The 14,982-nt window shown below is 45.8% G+C and overlaps 1 protein-coding gene across 2 annotated transcripts in view; it reads right to left on the reverse strand.

Annotated features, from left to right (window-relative positions):
* Klhl18 (kelch like family member 18) overlaps window positions 1–14,982 on the reverse strand; it is a 60,189-nt gene that overhangs the window by 25,917 nt on the left and 19,290 nt on the right. For both annotated transcript variants that reach the window (XM_038321911.1, XM_038321910.1), the window contains exons 2-3: window positions 7,771–7,901; window positions 6,102–6,242 (exon numbers count right to left, since the gene is read on the reverse strand). In XM_038321911.1, coding sequence (XP_038177839.1) covers window positions 6,102–6,242; window positions 7,771–7,901 — 272 coding nt within the window. The remainder of the gene's footprint in view (window positions 1–6,101; window positions 6,243–7,770; window positions 7,902–14,982) is intronic.

A 14,982-nucleotide genomic window follows, 5' to 3' on the forward strand; every position in this document is an offset into this window, starting at 1 on the left:
CACAGTAGCAGAAACAAGAGGGACCCTGCCTTAACAGGGTGACATGAGGTTCATCCCATTCTGAAAGCTGTTCTCTGACCTCTGTTCACTTGCTGAGGTATGTACGTCCCACTCAAAATAGGTAAGTAACAACAGCAAACACACAAAAAAGATAAAACTTTAAAAAACAGTGTTTTCAGGCCAGTGAGATAGCTCAGCAGATAAAGGAGCCTGTTTCCAAGTCTGACAACAACCTCAATTCAATCCCTAGGACCCATATGATGGGAGGAGAGCACCAACTCCCATAAGCTGTATTCTGATCTCCACATGTACACCATAGCATGTATATACCTATGTAAACACATAGACATACACACACAATAAAAATGTAAAAACAGTGTTTGCTTCAGCAGCCTATATAAATGAAACTGGAGCGCACAGAGATTTACACAGTCCTTGTGCAAAGATAACATGTAAATTCCTGGTGTCCTTTCCAAAAGTATCCATACACATGCGCACGCGCGCGCGCACACACACACACACACATATTGGCAGCACTAAGGTTTATGGGAGCAACCTAGTACAAATGCTGGGGCTTTCCTTCCACAGTTTTATTGGTAAACAAAAGTAGATACTTAATTCACTGTTATCATTACTACACTGTTCTACAGTTAATTTGTAATCATTTTAGGTAATTATATAAATCAGAATTATGACCATCTCTATAACAAGCTGTTACCTATCAAGAAGAAATAAAATCCTAAACAATGAAAAAAAGTAAATGAAGAAAAAGAATGGGGGCTAGAGAGAAGGGTGAGTAGTTAAGAGGATTTGCTGCTCTTTTAGAGTCATGTTTGGTTCGCAGTACCCTAACAGGCACCTTACAACCATGTAACTCCAGTTTCAGGGGATCCAATGCTTTTCTCTGACCTTCGAGGATACCCGCGTACACGGCTCACATGCTGACCTCTGAGGGTGCCCACATACATGGCTTACATGCTGGTCTCTGAGGGTACCCACATACATGGCTTACATCTGCGCTTGCACACACACACACACACACACACACACACCCCAAACAAATCAAATGTAGGCAAATGTACTGCCCAGGGCCTGGTCTGGAGCTGCCACTGCTTTAGTTCCTAGTTGTTTTTCTTACCCTCGAACAAACTCAGGTGGGCCTGAAGTCTCAGTGTCAGCAGTAGACACTGGGGGACCAAATTTTTCAAACTTTACTTTCCTATCTCTCTCTAGAGTCTTGGCTGCCGTGGAATTCACTATGTAGTCCAAGTGGCCTCCAACTTGAGGCCACTCCCTTGTTTCAGCCTTTTGGGAACTCTGATGACAAGCAGAAGTGATCATATCTGGCTCCTCAGTGAGTTTCCAAGGCCAAGGAAACAAAATCACTATGTGGAGCAGCACAGAAAAGATGAGAACAGTGAAGACAGGGCTGGAGTGTCCCCGGGGCCAGGAGGTGTCGTCAGGGCCTGGGAGGTGTCCTCGGGGCCCGGGAGGTGTCGTCGGGGGCCCGGGAGGTGTCCTCGGGGCCCGGGAGGTGTCGTCGGGGCCCGGGAGGTGTCCTCGGGGCCCAGGGTGTGTCCTCGGGGCCCGGGATGTGTTGTCGGGGCCCAGGGTGTGTCCTCGGGGCCCGGGAGGTGTCGTCGGGGGCCCGGGAGGTGTCCTCGGGGCCCAGGGTGTGTCCTCGGGGCCCGGGAGGTGTCCTTGGGGCCCAGGAGGTGTCATCGGGGCCCGGGATGTGTTGTCGGGGCCCAGGGTGTGTCCTTGGGGCCCGGGATGTGTCGTCGGGGCCCGGGATGTGTTGTCGGGGCCCAGGGTGTGTCCTTAGGGCCCAGGAGGTGTCCCCGGGGCCCGGGATGTGTCGTCAGGCCCTGGGAGGTGTCGTTGCTCACTGCTCTTTCTAGAGCACGTGGGTGGTTAAGTGAGATGTTTAAGAGCTTCATAGTGTAAGGTGATGAGCATAAACCTGGCCTCCTGCAGCAGTGCTTTATTCAGGCCTCAAAATCCCAACACCACACACTGGGAGCTAAACAGAGCCACAGACAGGCAAGGATGAGCGGCGCACCTGCTGGCATTCCTTTCCACTCTCTCCTCAGCTGGATTTAATATGGACACAATCATGCCTTCCTACGTGAACTGTGCTACTACACCTGACATGACAGAATATGGAAAGGTAACCTGGGAGGCTGCAGGCAGAAATGGAAGAGGCGGTGGCCACACAGGAAAGAGGCTCATTGGGGAGGGTGAAGACGGGAAGGGAAGGAAAGCCAAAGCAGAACAGAGATGCTCTACCCACAGCCATCTTCTTCACTGACCGCTCAATTTTGTCAGTAAGGACACTGCGTCGGTATAGCACACCACTGAAGACAGAGGCCAGGGACAGGAAGGACAGTCACTGAGCTCTTCCCCTGATATGTCTTCAGTCTAGCTGAAGACTGACAATGAGGCTCAGTGGTATTGGGGGAGATCTCATCACACTGTGAAACCCCAAGATGGTGTTAATAAAATTAACCTTGGATCCAGAGGGTGGAGCCAGAGATAGTTGAGAAGAATTAGCCATGGAGAATATGGGACACCATGGAAGACATATGGAGAGACACACAGGAAGGAGGAGGGAGGGACTTTAGAGTCTCAGGTCTTTTGATTTGGGACAGATGGAGAGATGCTCTCTTGCTAGGCCTCTAACCAAAAAGGAAGGTAAGCTGGCTGCTTCTCGGTCTCTCTGAACTAGCAGGTTTTCGCCCCAACATCTGACTCCCCAGTCTTTATATAAAACAACTTATAAAAACAACATAGTAGTAGAGCACATACCACATAAAAGGCCTTGGGTTTGACATCCCAGTACCTCAAGGGGAAAAACCCACACTAAACTGGTCTAGTTCTGAGAGAAGGGCAGCAGAACGCACTCCTGTGTTCATCTAAAAACCAGGAGGCCCGCCAGGCAGCTTGGTGCACGCTTTTAATCCCAGCACTCTGGAGGCAGAGGTAGGCAAATCTCTGAGTTCGAGGCCAGCCTGGTCAAAGATGACCAGGGCTACAAAAAGAAATCATGTCTTGAACAATCAAAAAAACCCAAACAAACAAACAATAAAAAACAAAACATCAAACCAAACAAAAACCAAAACAAAACAAAATCAGGAGGCTCATGTATTCGCAGGCTGGGAAAAGGGCCATAAGACCAGAAAAGAAAATCAACTGCAGCCTCTGGGTTGGGGGAGGCAGCAGGTAGAAGAGCCAATAGGCCAGGCAAGCTCAAAACTACACTACCATTGCAGCTTCTCTGTGCCCTCATGCCCAAATGGTTTTCCCTACAGCCTGGCAACCAAACCTTCAAACAATGAAGCCCACATGTTTCTTCTCAAAAGTACATGGAAGAAGGGAACTGAAAACCTCACACATTCTATGGCCAGGCCAAAGAAACAGAAACAGTAATTACTGGGGAGAAAACAGAAAGTAGGTCAAGCCTCTGGGGCTTATGGCCGGGGAGGAAGGCAGTAATGATGAAGGGGCCTGAGTCTCAGAACGGGTCCTGCAGGAATGAATGAAAAACTCAAAACAGACTCGAACCAACCATCAGGTTTTAAGCTTAGGAACTTGTTCCTCAGATGTGACTACAACAAATACAAACTGCACTGATCTGCTTTGGCCCAGGTGAGGTGGAACACACCTATAATCCCAGCACGTGGGAGGTGGAGGCAAGGGGGACTGCCATGAGTTTAAGGCCAGCCTGGGTCACATGGTGAGACCTAACTCAAGAAGAAAAGAAAATAATTGTTTGGCATCTTTGTTGTTGCTTGTTTGAGATAGGGTCTCACTGTGCTGACCTGGCCTGAACTCGATATGTAGAGTAGGCTGTGCCTGCCTTTGCCTCCTGAGTGCTGGGATTAAAGGTGTGTGCCACCAAGTCCAGCTGCTCTGTGGTGGTTAGTGCCTTATGATACTGTGAATTTGAGTGATGACCTCAAGAGCCCCTAGGTGGAGCTGTCCTCCCATGATGAAGCCTAAGAACGGTGACTGGAAGAACCCACTCCACCTGAAAGCCATTTTCCAGATTCTGTGAGAACAAAGAGATCAATCAAGCGTTGTCCTCCCTCCTCGTGTGTGTGTATGTGTGTGTGTGTGTGTGTGTGTGTCTCTGTCCGTCCTGGCGTGCGTGTGTGCGTGCGCGCGCATGTGTGTCTCTGTCTGTCCGTCCTGGCGTGCGTGCGTGCGTTTGTGTGTGTGTGTGTGTCTCCCCATCTGTCCGTCCTGGCATGCGTGCGTGCGTGCGTATCTCCGTCTGTCCGTCCTGGTGTGCGTGTGCGTGTGTTTGTGTGTGTGCGTGTGCGTGTCTCTGTCTATCCATCCTGGCGTGCATGTGCGTGCGTGCGTGTGTGTGTGTGTGTGTGCGCGTGCATGCGTGTGTCTCCGTCTGTCCGTCCTGCGGTGTGTGTATGCACGCATGTGTGTGTGTCTCCGTCCGTCCGTCCGTCCTGGTGTGCGTGCATGCGTGTGTATGTCTCCGTCTGTCCGTCTTGGTGTGCGTGTGTGTGTGCGTGTGTGTCTCCGTCTGTCCATCCTGGTGTGCGTGTCTCCCTGTCTGTCCGTCCTGGTGTGCGTGCGTGTGTGCGCGTGTGTCTCTGTCCGTCCTGGTGTGTGTGTGTGTGTGTGTGTGCGTGTGTGTGCATGCGTGTCTCCGTCTGTCCGTCCTGGTGTGCGTGTGTGTGCGCGTGTGCGTGCATGTGTGTGTCTCCGTCTGTCCATCCTGGTGTGCGTGTGTGTGTGCGCGCATGCGTGTGTGTCTCCGTCTGTCCATCCTGGTGTGTACCTCTGCCAGGGCAGGGACAAGCCTGGCTCTGGAGCTGCACTGCACTAACTACAAGGTTTCCATCTGCAACACCGAACACAGTCACTGACTGACTGCGCCTCAACATCTGAGGCGTCCTACCATGATGATGTGTGGGCATGCCCATGATAGTGCTCAGTGATGTCTACGGGCACCACAAAAGTAGGATGAGGTCAGCCTGCAGGGGCCACAGCCTCGCAGTAGGATGGTAGAGTGGAGATAGGGGAGGGGAGGTCAGCTTGGAGAGGATGATGTCCTTGACGCCAGAGCTGAGGTGGAAGGGATGAACGTGGACACTGGCTAGCAAGAACAACATATACACAGGCATTCTTCTGGTTTTTCTCTGCCTGTGTATGGTCCAGCGCTAATTCTCAGCTCCAAATCTCTGGAGATTAAATGACCTTTAGTTTATGACAGTGCTGTCCCCTAAGGGGAAGGAAGAGCCTTATCTGATCAGTTAAAGGTCATAGAAAAACCCAGGAAATTCTTTGCCAAGGGGCAGAAATAGTGGGAGCATAGTCCACGGGCATCACTCTAAAAGAATGCACAACTGTTGCCAGTGGACAGAAGGGGACAAAAATATAGGTGGCTCTCAATGAGCTGCAGTATAAACTGTCAAGAAACTCACAGAGGGTTAAGATCTAAACAAACTGGAGATGGCTATGAAACGGTTCGGGAGTGCCAAATAAATTAATAAATTAGTTTGGTGAGAGATTAGCTAGATTGTGAGCAACCCTAAGTGAACTCAGAAGACTGTATTTAAACACACACACAAATAATAAAAAAGAGGGAGTTGGGGGGCATGGGAGGAGTTGCAGTGGGGATGGGAACGATGTAAACAAGCTGGGCAGAGGTGGCACATGTCTTTACCCAGCACTTGGGAAGCAAAAGCAGGCAAAGTTCTGTAAATTTGAGGCCAGCTTGACCTACAGAGCAAATCCAGGACAGCCAAGTCTACGCAAAGAAACCCTGTCTAGGAAAACAAAAAACAAAACAAACAAAAAGATGTAAATACAGACCTCATATAAAAAAAAATTAAAAAAAAATAAATTTAAGGAAAACAAAAGAGGAAGAAATGAACTAAATTAACAGCTGGTCAGTCAGCTTGGAGAAGGATGGTCAAAAAGGGTCTATGCCATGCCCAAAGAGATGGTCCCTGCACAACACTGACCCCAAGAAATGCCACCTCTACAGAGTAACACACCCAGCTCACCACTGACTCAGCAGCGCGGCAGAGGGTGCCCGACTGAGCATGATCCCCATCATCGGCTTTGCTCACCTTTCTCGGAGGAACGTGCAGCAAGCGTCTTTGATGCTCTGCAGCTGCAGGAAGCTTGCCCCCATCAGCAGTGACTGCACATTTTGCTGGTCTATAGCAAGGTTGCCATTGTAAGCAAAGTTGATGAGAGCCTCCAGGGCACTGGAAGGAAGACAAAAAGCACGAGAAGTTCTTCAGAGATGAGGCTTGACCACGGGTCACTTGGTCCTAACTGGACTCATATGACTACCTGTGGTGGTTAAAATGGCCTCATATGCTCATATATTTGATGCTTGGTCTTCAGGGAATAGTACTATTTGAGAGGGTTTAGGAGGTGTGTCCTTGTTGGAGGAACTGTGTCATTGGTGGTGGGCTTTGAGGTTTTAAAAGACCAAGCCAATACCACCAGTGTCTCTCTCTTCCTGCTGTCTGCGGAGCTGGATATAGAACTCTCAGCTCCTTCTCCAGGACCATGTCTGCCTGTGTGCTGCCCTGCTTCTGGTTATGGTGATAATGGACTAAACCTCTGAAACTAATAAGCCCCAGTTAAATGTTTTCCTTATAAGAGTTGCCATGGTCATGGTGACTAAGACACTACCTGAAGAACAGATGCGCCCTGTGCAAAGATTCCTTTAGAGGCTGAGTGCTCACTGTGCAATCATGGCACCTACAGAGCAAGTCAGTGTCCCACAGACGCCTGCAATGCTGGCTCCTAGGAACCTGCTTCCCTCCTCCGGCCTCCACAGGTGCCTGTTCCAGGCACACTCTCCTGCACTCACATACAAGTGCATATACTTAAACAGTCACACACAGATACAAATAAAAAAATATTTTAAAAAATCCATGTAGCTGATTTGAGTGTGAAGCACATGCCTATATTCTAGCACTTGTGAGTTTACGGCAGGAGGATCCCAAGTTCAAAGTCCAGCCTAGTCTACAGTGAGACTACATCGGAAAACAAGCAAAATCTATTCTGAGAATATATTTAAATGGAATAACTATTTCAGAGATTCATCCAGCCAGGGGTGGTGTACACATCTTTAACCCCAGCACTTAGGAGTCTGAGGCAGGCCAGTCTGCTTTACATAGTGACACCCCATATCAAAACAAACAAACAAACAAACAAACAAACAAACAAACACCAAGAACTAAATAACTATCAATTCACATAAGATTGGACAGATCATAAAGTGATTTATTGAGCCCTTTCTCATTCTGCTACGGAGGTTTAATGCTTACTGTTTTGGGTGACTGCTACATGGTAACACTAAAACACGCTCTAATTTATGCCTTTATTAGCAGGCACCACAACTATTATTCTACTGCCATTATAATTTTTAAAAATTATTGTTGTTTGTGGGTAAATTTTAGAAAGAAATTTCTAACTTTGTATTTTTGACTACCCTTTCTCATGGAGAATGAAATCCAAATTCCAGTCAGAGAGTGCTGGCCTCTCCATCTCTCTGATCTCTTAACCTTCAACCCTGCCTTATCTCACTGTGTCCCAACACTCTAACACACTCTCACCTTTTGCCCTGGCAAGCAAGCAAACCTCCTTTCATTTAACCCTCCCTCAGGTCACTGGCTGAGGCGCCCATCCATCTATACTGGACTTTACTGCAGACCTTCATGTGGTCCAGAGCTCAGGCGGAAGCTGGCCCCGGGAAGCACAATGGCAGGGGTTTAGTACCTTGGGTCCATTCCTTGCATTACAATCTCATCCTGCTTGCACTCCATCATATCATTAGTAAACATAGCATGGAAGTACGGGATGGAGGCTGCTAAGACAATCCGGTGAGCACTGAACTTGTGGTCCCCGATCTGTGGGTCAAAGAAAATACAAAGGTAATTATTGAGAACACAAATAATAGAGCCCAATCTGCCCCTTCCACACTTTACTCCTCTGTTTATGGCAGTGACAATGTCGGCGTCCCAGGCATGACAGACAGGCTTATCATAGAGATCTTCGAATAGTTAAAGCAATATATTCAGTTATGGTGGAAGAATGCAACCACCACATTTCAATGAGGTGTTGTGGAATATTAGTTTATTTAACTATGTAAAGATGTGTTACAGGGGCTGGAGAGATGGCTCAGTGGTTAAGAATGCTTACTGCTCTTGCTATTGCTCTTGCTCAGACATCTCCACATCAGATGGCTCCACGACTATCTGTAACTCCAGTGTCAGGAGGATTCAGTGCCCTCTAATGACCTCCATGGACACCTGCATCCTCACATATACCACACGCACACACACAAAAATATTTTAAGGGGGCTATTTTCAGAAGTTCAGAGCACTGGCTGCTCTTCCAGAGGATCTGTGTTCAATTCTCAGCACCCACCTGGCAACTCACAACTGTCTATAGCTCCAGTTCCAGGGGATCCAGCACCCTCACACAGGCATACACACAGGCAAAACACCAATGCACATAAAATAAAAAAATTAAAGATATATTTGTTTATGTTGTGGAATATTAGTTTAGCCATGTAAAGATATGTTGGACTTGCTTACCTTGCCTGCCTAAGACATCTAAGTTGAAGGCCAATAGCAAAGGAGGAGGTATTGGTAGGATTTCCAGTCCGGGAGAATGAGTAAGAGGAAGAATCTAGGCTTGACAGAGTCCAAGGGAGACAGAAGGAGAGAGGAAGATGCCAGGGAGATGCTAGGGTCTGGCCAGCTAGCCAGACAAAAAGGAAGCAGTTTAAGTAGGACTTATAGAATGAAAGAAAGGCATAAAACCCCAAGAGAAAATGTGGATGAATAGAAATAGGTTAAACTAAGTTAAAAGACCTAGCAGGACAAGCCTAAGCTATGGCTGAGCACCCCTAAATAATAATACATTTCCATGTCTTTATCTGGGAGCTGGTTGGCAGCCCAAAGAAAATCCCAACTACATATGGTGTCCAGTGTGGGGCCTGAAAAAGCTAAAAACAAACAACAACAACAAAAATGGATGTATCTCCTTTAAGAGGCGTTGTATAGCAGAGCACCTGAACAGCTGCACACTAAGGAGAAACAAAGAGCTAAGTAAAAATACCCGCCACAGTGCAGGCACCAACTTCCTAGAGCTGGGGCAGTTAAATGCAGCTCCCAGCTAAACACAGCCCCTAGGCCAGGCCCACAGGCTTAATGCTTAGCTCTCATAGACCTGAGAAGGGGATGAGCCAAATGCCAGAACTGCACAGCGGAGGGCGTAGTTGCTGCTTAGCAGTGTAAGGTTTGGCTTACATGGTCAGAGAACACTAGAGATGCACAATAAAACAGGTCCAAATTTAAGAAAAAAAAAAACCTTTAAACAGGTTGTAGTATACAAGTTTAAGAAAGAGAAGAAAATGGGTACAGACAGTCATAGGGAAAAATAAATAGTTTAAAAATAAGTAAAGTCTTTAAAGAAAGAGTAAACTAATATGAAAAGAATAAGTCGCATTAGGATGGAAAATACATAGGGAATCTGGATCCTCTATGGTGCTTTGTAGACTCTGGAGGTTTTTTTTTTTTTTGGTTTTTTCGAGACAGGGTTTCTCTGTGGCTTTGGAGCCTGTCCTGGAACTAGCTCTTGTAGACCAGGCTGGCCTCGAACTCACAGAGATCCGCCTGCCTCTGCCTCCCGAGTGCTGGGATTAAAGGCGTGCACCACCACCGCCTGGCCTGACTCTGGAGTTTTTGAATGCTGATGAGTGAATGGCAGCTGCGGACAGGCACGGGATTGTAAAAGGACTGCTGAATCAAACCAGCCTAGACACTTTAAGGATGTCTTAACTTTAAAATGGAATTCATAAAATGTATTGCTTTGGGAGAGAGGTTATGCTTTTGTCTCCACAGGAAGTGAAAGGCTCTGGATTCCTTCAAAATTAATAGAGACCAGATTTGATTGGCAGAGACCCCCTGAAAATCTTGGCTACAGACATAAAGAAATAAACCTAGAAAAACTACAAGACAGGTGAAATATATGTTGATCCCTTGACATGGGAACAGCTCTGAGAATGGATGACACATGGTAAATCTTGTTGGTTACAGAATCCTCATGACTTATTATCACACGTCATTCTTTCATATAACATGGATAGAGGTTTGGTTATAGAGTCCAAACAAACTTATAAAGTTAACAGATGTCTTTTACCTGCCCAAATATAAAACAAAAAGTCATCTTTGGTAGGCTTGTGTATAATGCACTTGTGTATAAATAACTTGTGTTAACGCACATATGTGTATTATCTTTGAAAGCTTGTGTTTTCAGAGCAAGAGAACCAGACACGAATAAAAATCAAGTGATCCAGGCTCTCAGACGCCTCTGTTGCAGTTTCCTCAGAGTTCTGCATCCAGAACAGCTTCAAGGCTGCGAGCTGAGGTGGTCCAGCCTCACAGACTACTCCAGCCAGGACTTCAGATAATTTCCCAGTACATAGAGACTGAACAACAAATGTTATAGCTAGTATTCTTCGGACTTGACCATTATCTCAATTTTCTCAGGGTCCCCTGGGGATTCCATCATCCCCAGACAATGGGAAGCAGTCTAGAGAACACAATGCCCACATTCCCAAGAGGTGGGGTGGGTGGTTTTTAGTCATTCCATGGATCAAGGATGATTGTTAGTGGGGATGTAAGAAAATAGGATAAAAAGACAACTCTTCATCTCAAATATTTTACACCGTTATGGATTTTTTGTATATTGATACAAATTTATGTTATTTTGTTATTTTGTATATATGTTTATATTCTTGTTTAAGGTATTGTACCTGTGCAGCTCATTTAAAAATATAACATAAAGTTCTAGTTCTTGAAAGCTATTATTACAAACTGTTTAAGATAATTTAAAAAATGCAGGTTAGTAGTTAGTCTTCTATAGCAATCAAACTTGTAGTCATATTAGGTATGTTTTAAAGGTCAAACATATGAATGATAGGTGGTCTTCAAATGGTTCAGAAACCTACAGAATATGGCATTTAAGATGTTTAATAACATAAGGCTTTTCGTGACAGACATTTCTGCTCCTGGTAGCACTAATTTACTTCAAAAAAGGATGATGGGCACCTCCATATGGAGTTTACTTTCTTTGTGGCAAAGCTAGCTATTTGGACAAGAAACTGCTTTTGTCTTGACTGCTGACAGTATGCTGTCCAAACTGGACCAGCAGAACACAAAGAAAAGTGACTGCCAAAATTTGTTCAGACAGGGTAGGACAGTCCTTCAAAATTCCTGCTTCACAGAAAAGTCTGTCAGCTATTCTAGCCTGTAGGCTGAAAAAGGATGCTCCAATGTTGCAGAGGAACCTTGGGATGACTATCCAGGCAGTTAGATGTCTCTGTCATTTCTTAGTCTTGAAAGTTGCTTGCTCTGCATTTTCTGCTTATTCAAGTACTATTTTATCCTTCTTGGATCTTATTTATTTATTTATTTATTCATTCGTTCATTTATTTATTTATTTATTTATTTTGTATGCAACATTCTGTGTGTATGCCTGCAGGCCAGAAGAGAGCACCAGACCTCATTACAGATGGTTGTGAGCCACCATGTGGTGCTGGGAATTGAACTCAGGACCTTTGGAAGAGCAGGCAATGCTCTTAACCTCTGAGCCATCTCTCTAGCCCCTCCTTCTTGGATCTTTAATGGGGTTGAAGAACAGGGAGTAACAGTTGTAGTTTTCCTTAGTTATGATGGAAGGTAAATTAGGTACAGAGCTTTGGACTCATCAAGATAGAATAAATAATGGAGTATTTTTCCAAATATGCCAAATACAAATGGACTAGACATTGTAAATGTAATTCTTACCTGATAATTGTTCTTATTGTTTATAGTTTTATTGTGTTAGAGTTAAAACCTTTCCTTTTTATTTAGACAAAAGGGAGAAATGTTGTGTATACATATTTCACTGTTTGGTTTAATAAAATGCTAAATGATCAATAGCTAGGCACAACTTTTAGAACAGAAAGAATATTGTGAAGGAGAAGAAGGGCAGAGACACAGGAAGATGCCAGAATTGAGAGGAAGCAGCATGGGCAGTACAGAGCAAAGGTGATAAAGTCATGAGGTAGAAAGAAAATTAACAGAAATGGGTTAATTTAAGCTATAAGAGCTAGTTAGAAGCAAGCCTAAGCTATTGGCCAAGCTTTCATAATTAATAAGTCTCCATGTGGCTATTTGGGAACTGGCTGGCGGTTCTAGGCTCAATCCCATTACCAAATACACACATACATGAATGAACAAACACATAAATGAGAAGCCATACAGGCAGATTAAACTTCAAAACTAAGCTAGAAAGAGGGTAAATATAAGATGTTTTAAGTAAAACAGCTTATTGTGGTAGATAAGAATAGGTGGGCATGATGACACAACCTTTAATCCTACCACTTGAGGTAGAGACAGGTGGATTGCCAGGTTTAAGGCTGGCTTGGTCTATATACCAAGTTCCAGCCCAGCCAGGGCTACATAGTAAGGCCCTATCTGGAAAAAGAACAAACAAATAAATACACTCTCTGGAGACAAAGTATCAGGTTCAAATCAAGGTCCCATCTAACTACATCTGCCTGCCTTAATTATCCATTTGTAAAATAGGGAAAACAGTACCTTTCTCAGGGGTTGTGAGGATTCAATTCAATTAATTAACATCTGCAAAACAGTTAAAGCAACGCACAACAATACTTGATAGCTAAGTTAAAAGGATGTTTTATGGGCACTATTTTATGACTTTCATGGAGAAGCTGCCAAACGGTGTGCTGAGGGTCAGATCTGCCCCACCTCCTGCTCCAGTATGGCCTATGAGCAAAGAACAGATTTTACACTTTTACATGGCAAGGTATCAAAGCTAAAAGAAGACTAACATTTCCAGATGCTAAGGTCTGGTCAGGACGCATCGCCCACGGCTCACGTGCTGAAGGCTTGGTCTCAAGCTGATGGTGCTCTCTGAGGAGGTTCTGGAAGTTGAGTGAGGCCTAACTGGAGGAAGTGTGTGCAGGAGTTTGTTCCTAGGGATGTCTTAGCTGCCCCTTCCTCCTCCATTTTCTGCTTCCTGTGTACCCTGAGGTGAGCAGCTCTGCTCTGCCAGTTGTTTCCTCAAACACTGGACGCTGAAGTGGAAAGTCACTCAGATTTCAGCATCATACATTGCCATACTATGCTCATACTTTGTTCTTTTCCGTGTGGGGCTGTGTGTGCTGTGTCCTGTGGGGCTGTGTGCTGTGTACTGTGTCCTGTGTGTTGTGTCCTGTGTCCTGTGTGCTGTGTCCTATGTGTGCGGTGTCCTGTGTGCTGTGTCCTGTATGTCTTGAGTGTGCTGTGGCCTGTGTGCTGTGTGTCCTGTGTACTGTGTGTCCTGTGTGTGCTGTGTGTGCTGTGTACTGTGCGCTGTGGTCTCGCATGCACTAAGCTGGCACCCTGCGCACGGGCAAAGTTCAGTAGCTGTGAGTGACCAATGGCCTACAAAGCCAAAAATAGTTACTATCCGCCCTTCTACAGAAAGCATTTGCTCTAGAGTCCCGAGAAGGAAGTGAACACATCCTCCAGAAAGGAGGAAGTGGTGATTCTTATTTAAGATCCCACACACACCCTGGGAATTCCTCCCCTAGGACCTCTCCAAGCTGCTGTTTTCCTCACTTTCCCTTAGTAAATCTGTAGGTGCTCCACTAAAAACAAATATCCCTAACCTCATCACTCCTGATTTCCTGCTGGTGTTCATGGGCTCTCTTAGCTAAATCAGCAAAAATGATCTGTAGCCTGTAGAATTCAACACCGATTCTATGCAAAATGCCTGCTTCTTTGTAGATGCAAATAAGCCGAGCCTGAAATAAAAGCTTTTATACTGGGGCCTGCGCCCTTTTGTTAAACAGTCTCGGGTGGTCCCAGTTGACCTTGAACTCGCTGTGTAACTAAGGCCAACCACAGACTTCTGAGTTTCCTGTTTCCGTCTCCCAAGTGCTAGGATTATATGTTTTACCACCATGCCTTTGCCTTTTGAGACAGGGTCTTGCTATAGCCCTAGCTGATCCTACAATTCACCAAGTAGCTCAGGCTGCCTTCAGCTCACAGTAATTCTCCTGACTCAGTCTCCCAAGTGCTAGGATTATAGGTATACGTCACCATACTCAGTTCAATATTACATCCTTTTTTTGAAAAAAACAACTCTAATTATACTTTATGTATGAGTGTTCTGCATGTACACCTGCATGCCAGAAGAGGGCACCAGATTTCATTATAGATGGGAATCGAACTCAGGACCTCTGGAAGAGCAGCCAGTGTTCTTAAGTGCCAAGTCATATCTCCAGGCCCCTACAGTTTTTTTAGATATGTGTGTGTGTGTGTGTGTGTGTGTGTGTGTGTGCGCGCGCGCGCGCATGCACATAAATACAGATGCCCACAAAGGCTAGAGGTATCGTGTTTCCTTGGAGCTGGAGTTACGGGTGTATGTAAGCCACCTCATGAGGATGTGGGAACTGAACTGGGCACTCTGCAAGAATAGTACCCATTCAACCTCTGAGCCACCTCTCTAGTGCTATTACAGTGCTTTTTTTTTTTTTTTTTTTTTGGTTTTTCGAGACAGGGTTTCCCTGTAGTTTCTAGAGCCTGTCCTGGAACTAGCTCTTGTAGACCAGGCTGGCCTCGAACTCAGAGATCCGCCTGCCTCTGCCTCCCGAGTGCTGGGATTAAAGGCGTGCGCCACCACCGCCCGGCAACAGTGCTTCTTTTTCTTGAGTCTGAATATGTGGGGCGGGCAAGCAGGTAAGACATTCAGACCCATTCTATCTTGTAATTTCTGCCCCTATCCCTGCAGTGCTGAGGACTGAACCCAGGAAAATGAAATCTACTCTTTTTCTTCTTCTTCTTGTGTTGTACTGGGAATTGAACCTATGGACTTGCACACACTAAGAAGACACTCTCTATAACTGAGCTACCTCTCCGGCCCTCTTGC

This window comes from Arvicola amphibius, chromosome 3 (assembly GCF_903992535.2).
Source record: "Arvicola amphibius chromosome 3, mArvAmp1.2, whole genome shotgun sequence".
Taxonomy (NCBI): Eukaryota; Metazoa; Chordata; class Mammalia; order Rodentia; family Cricetidae; genus Arvicola; species Arvicola amphibius.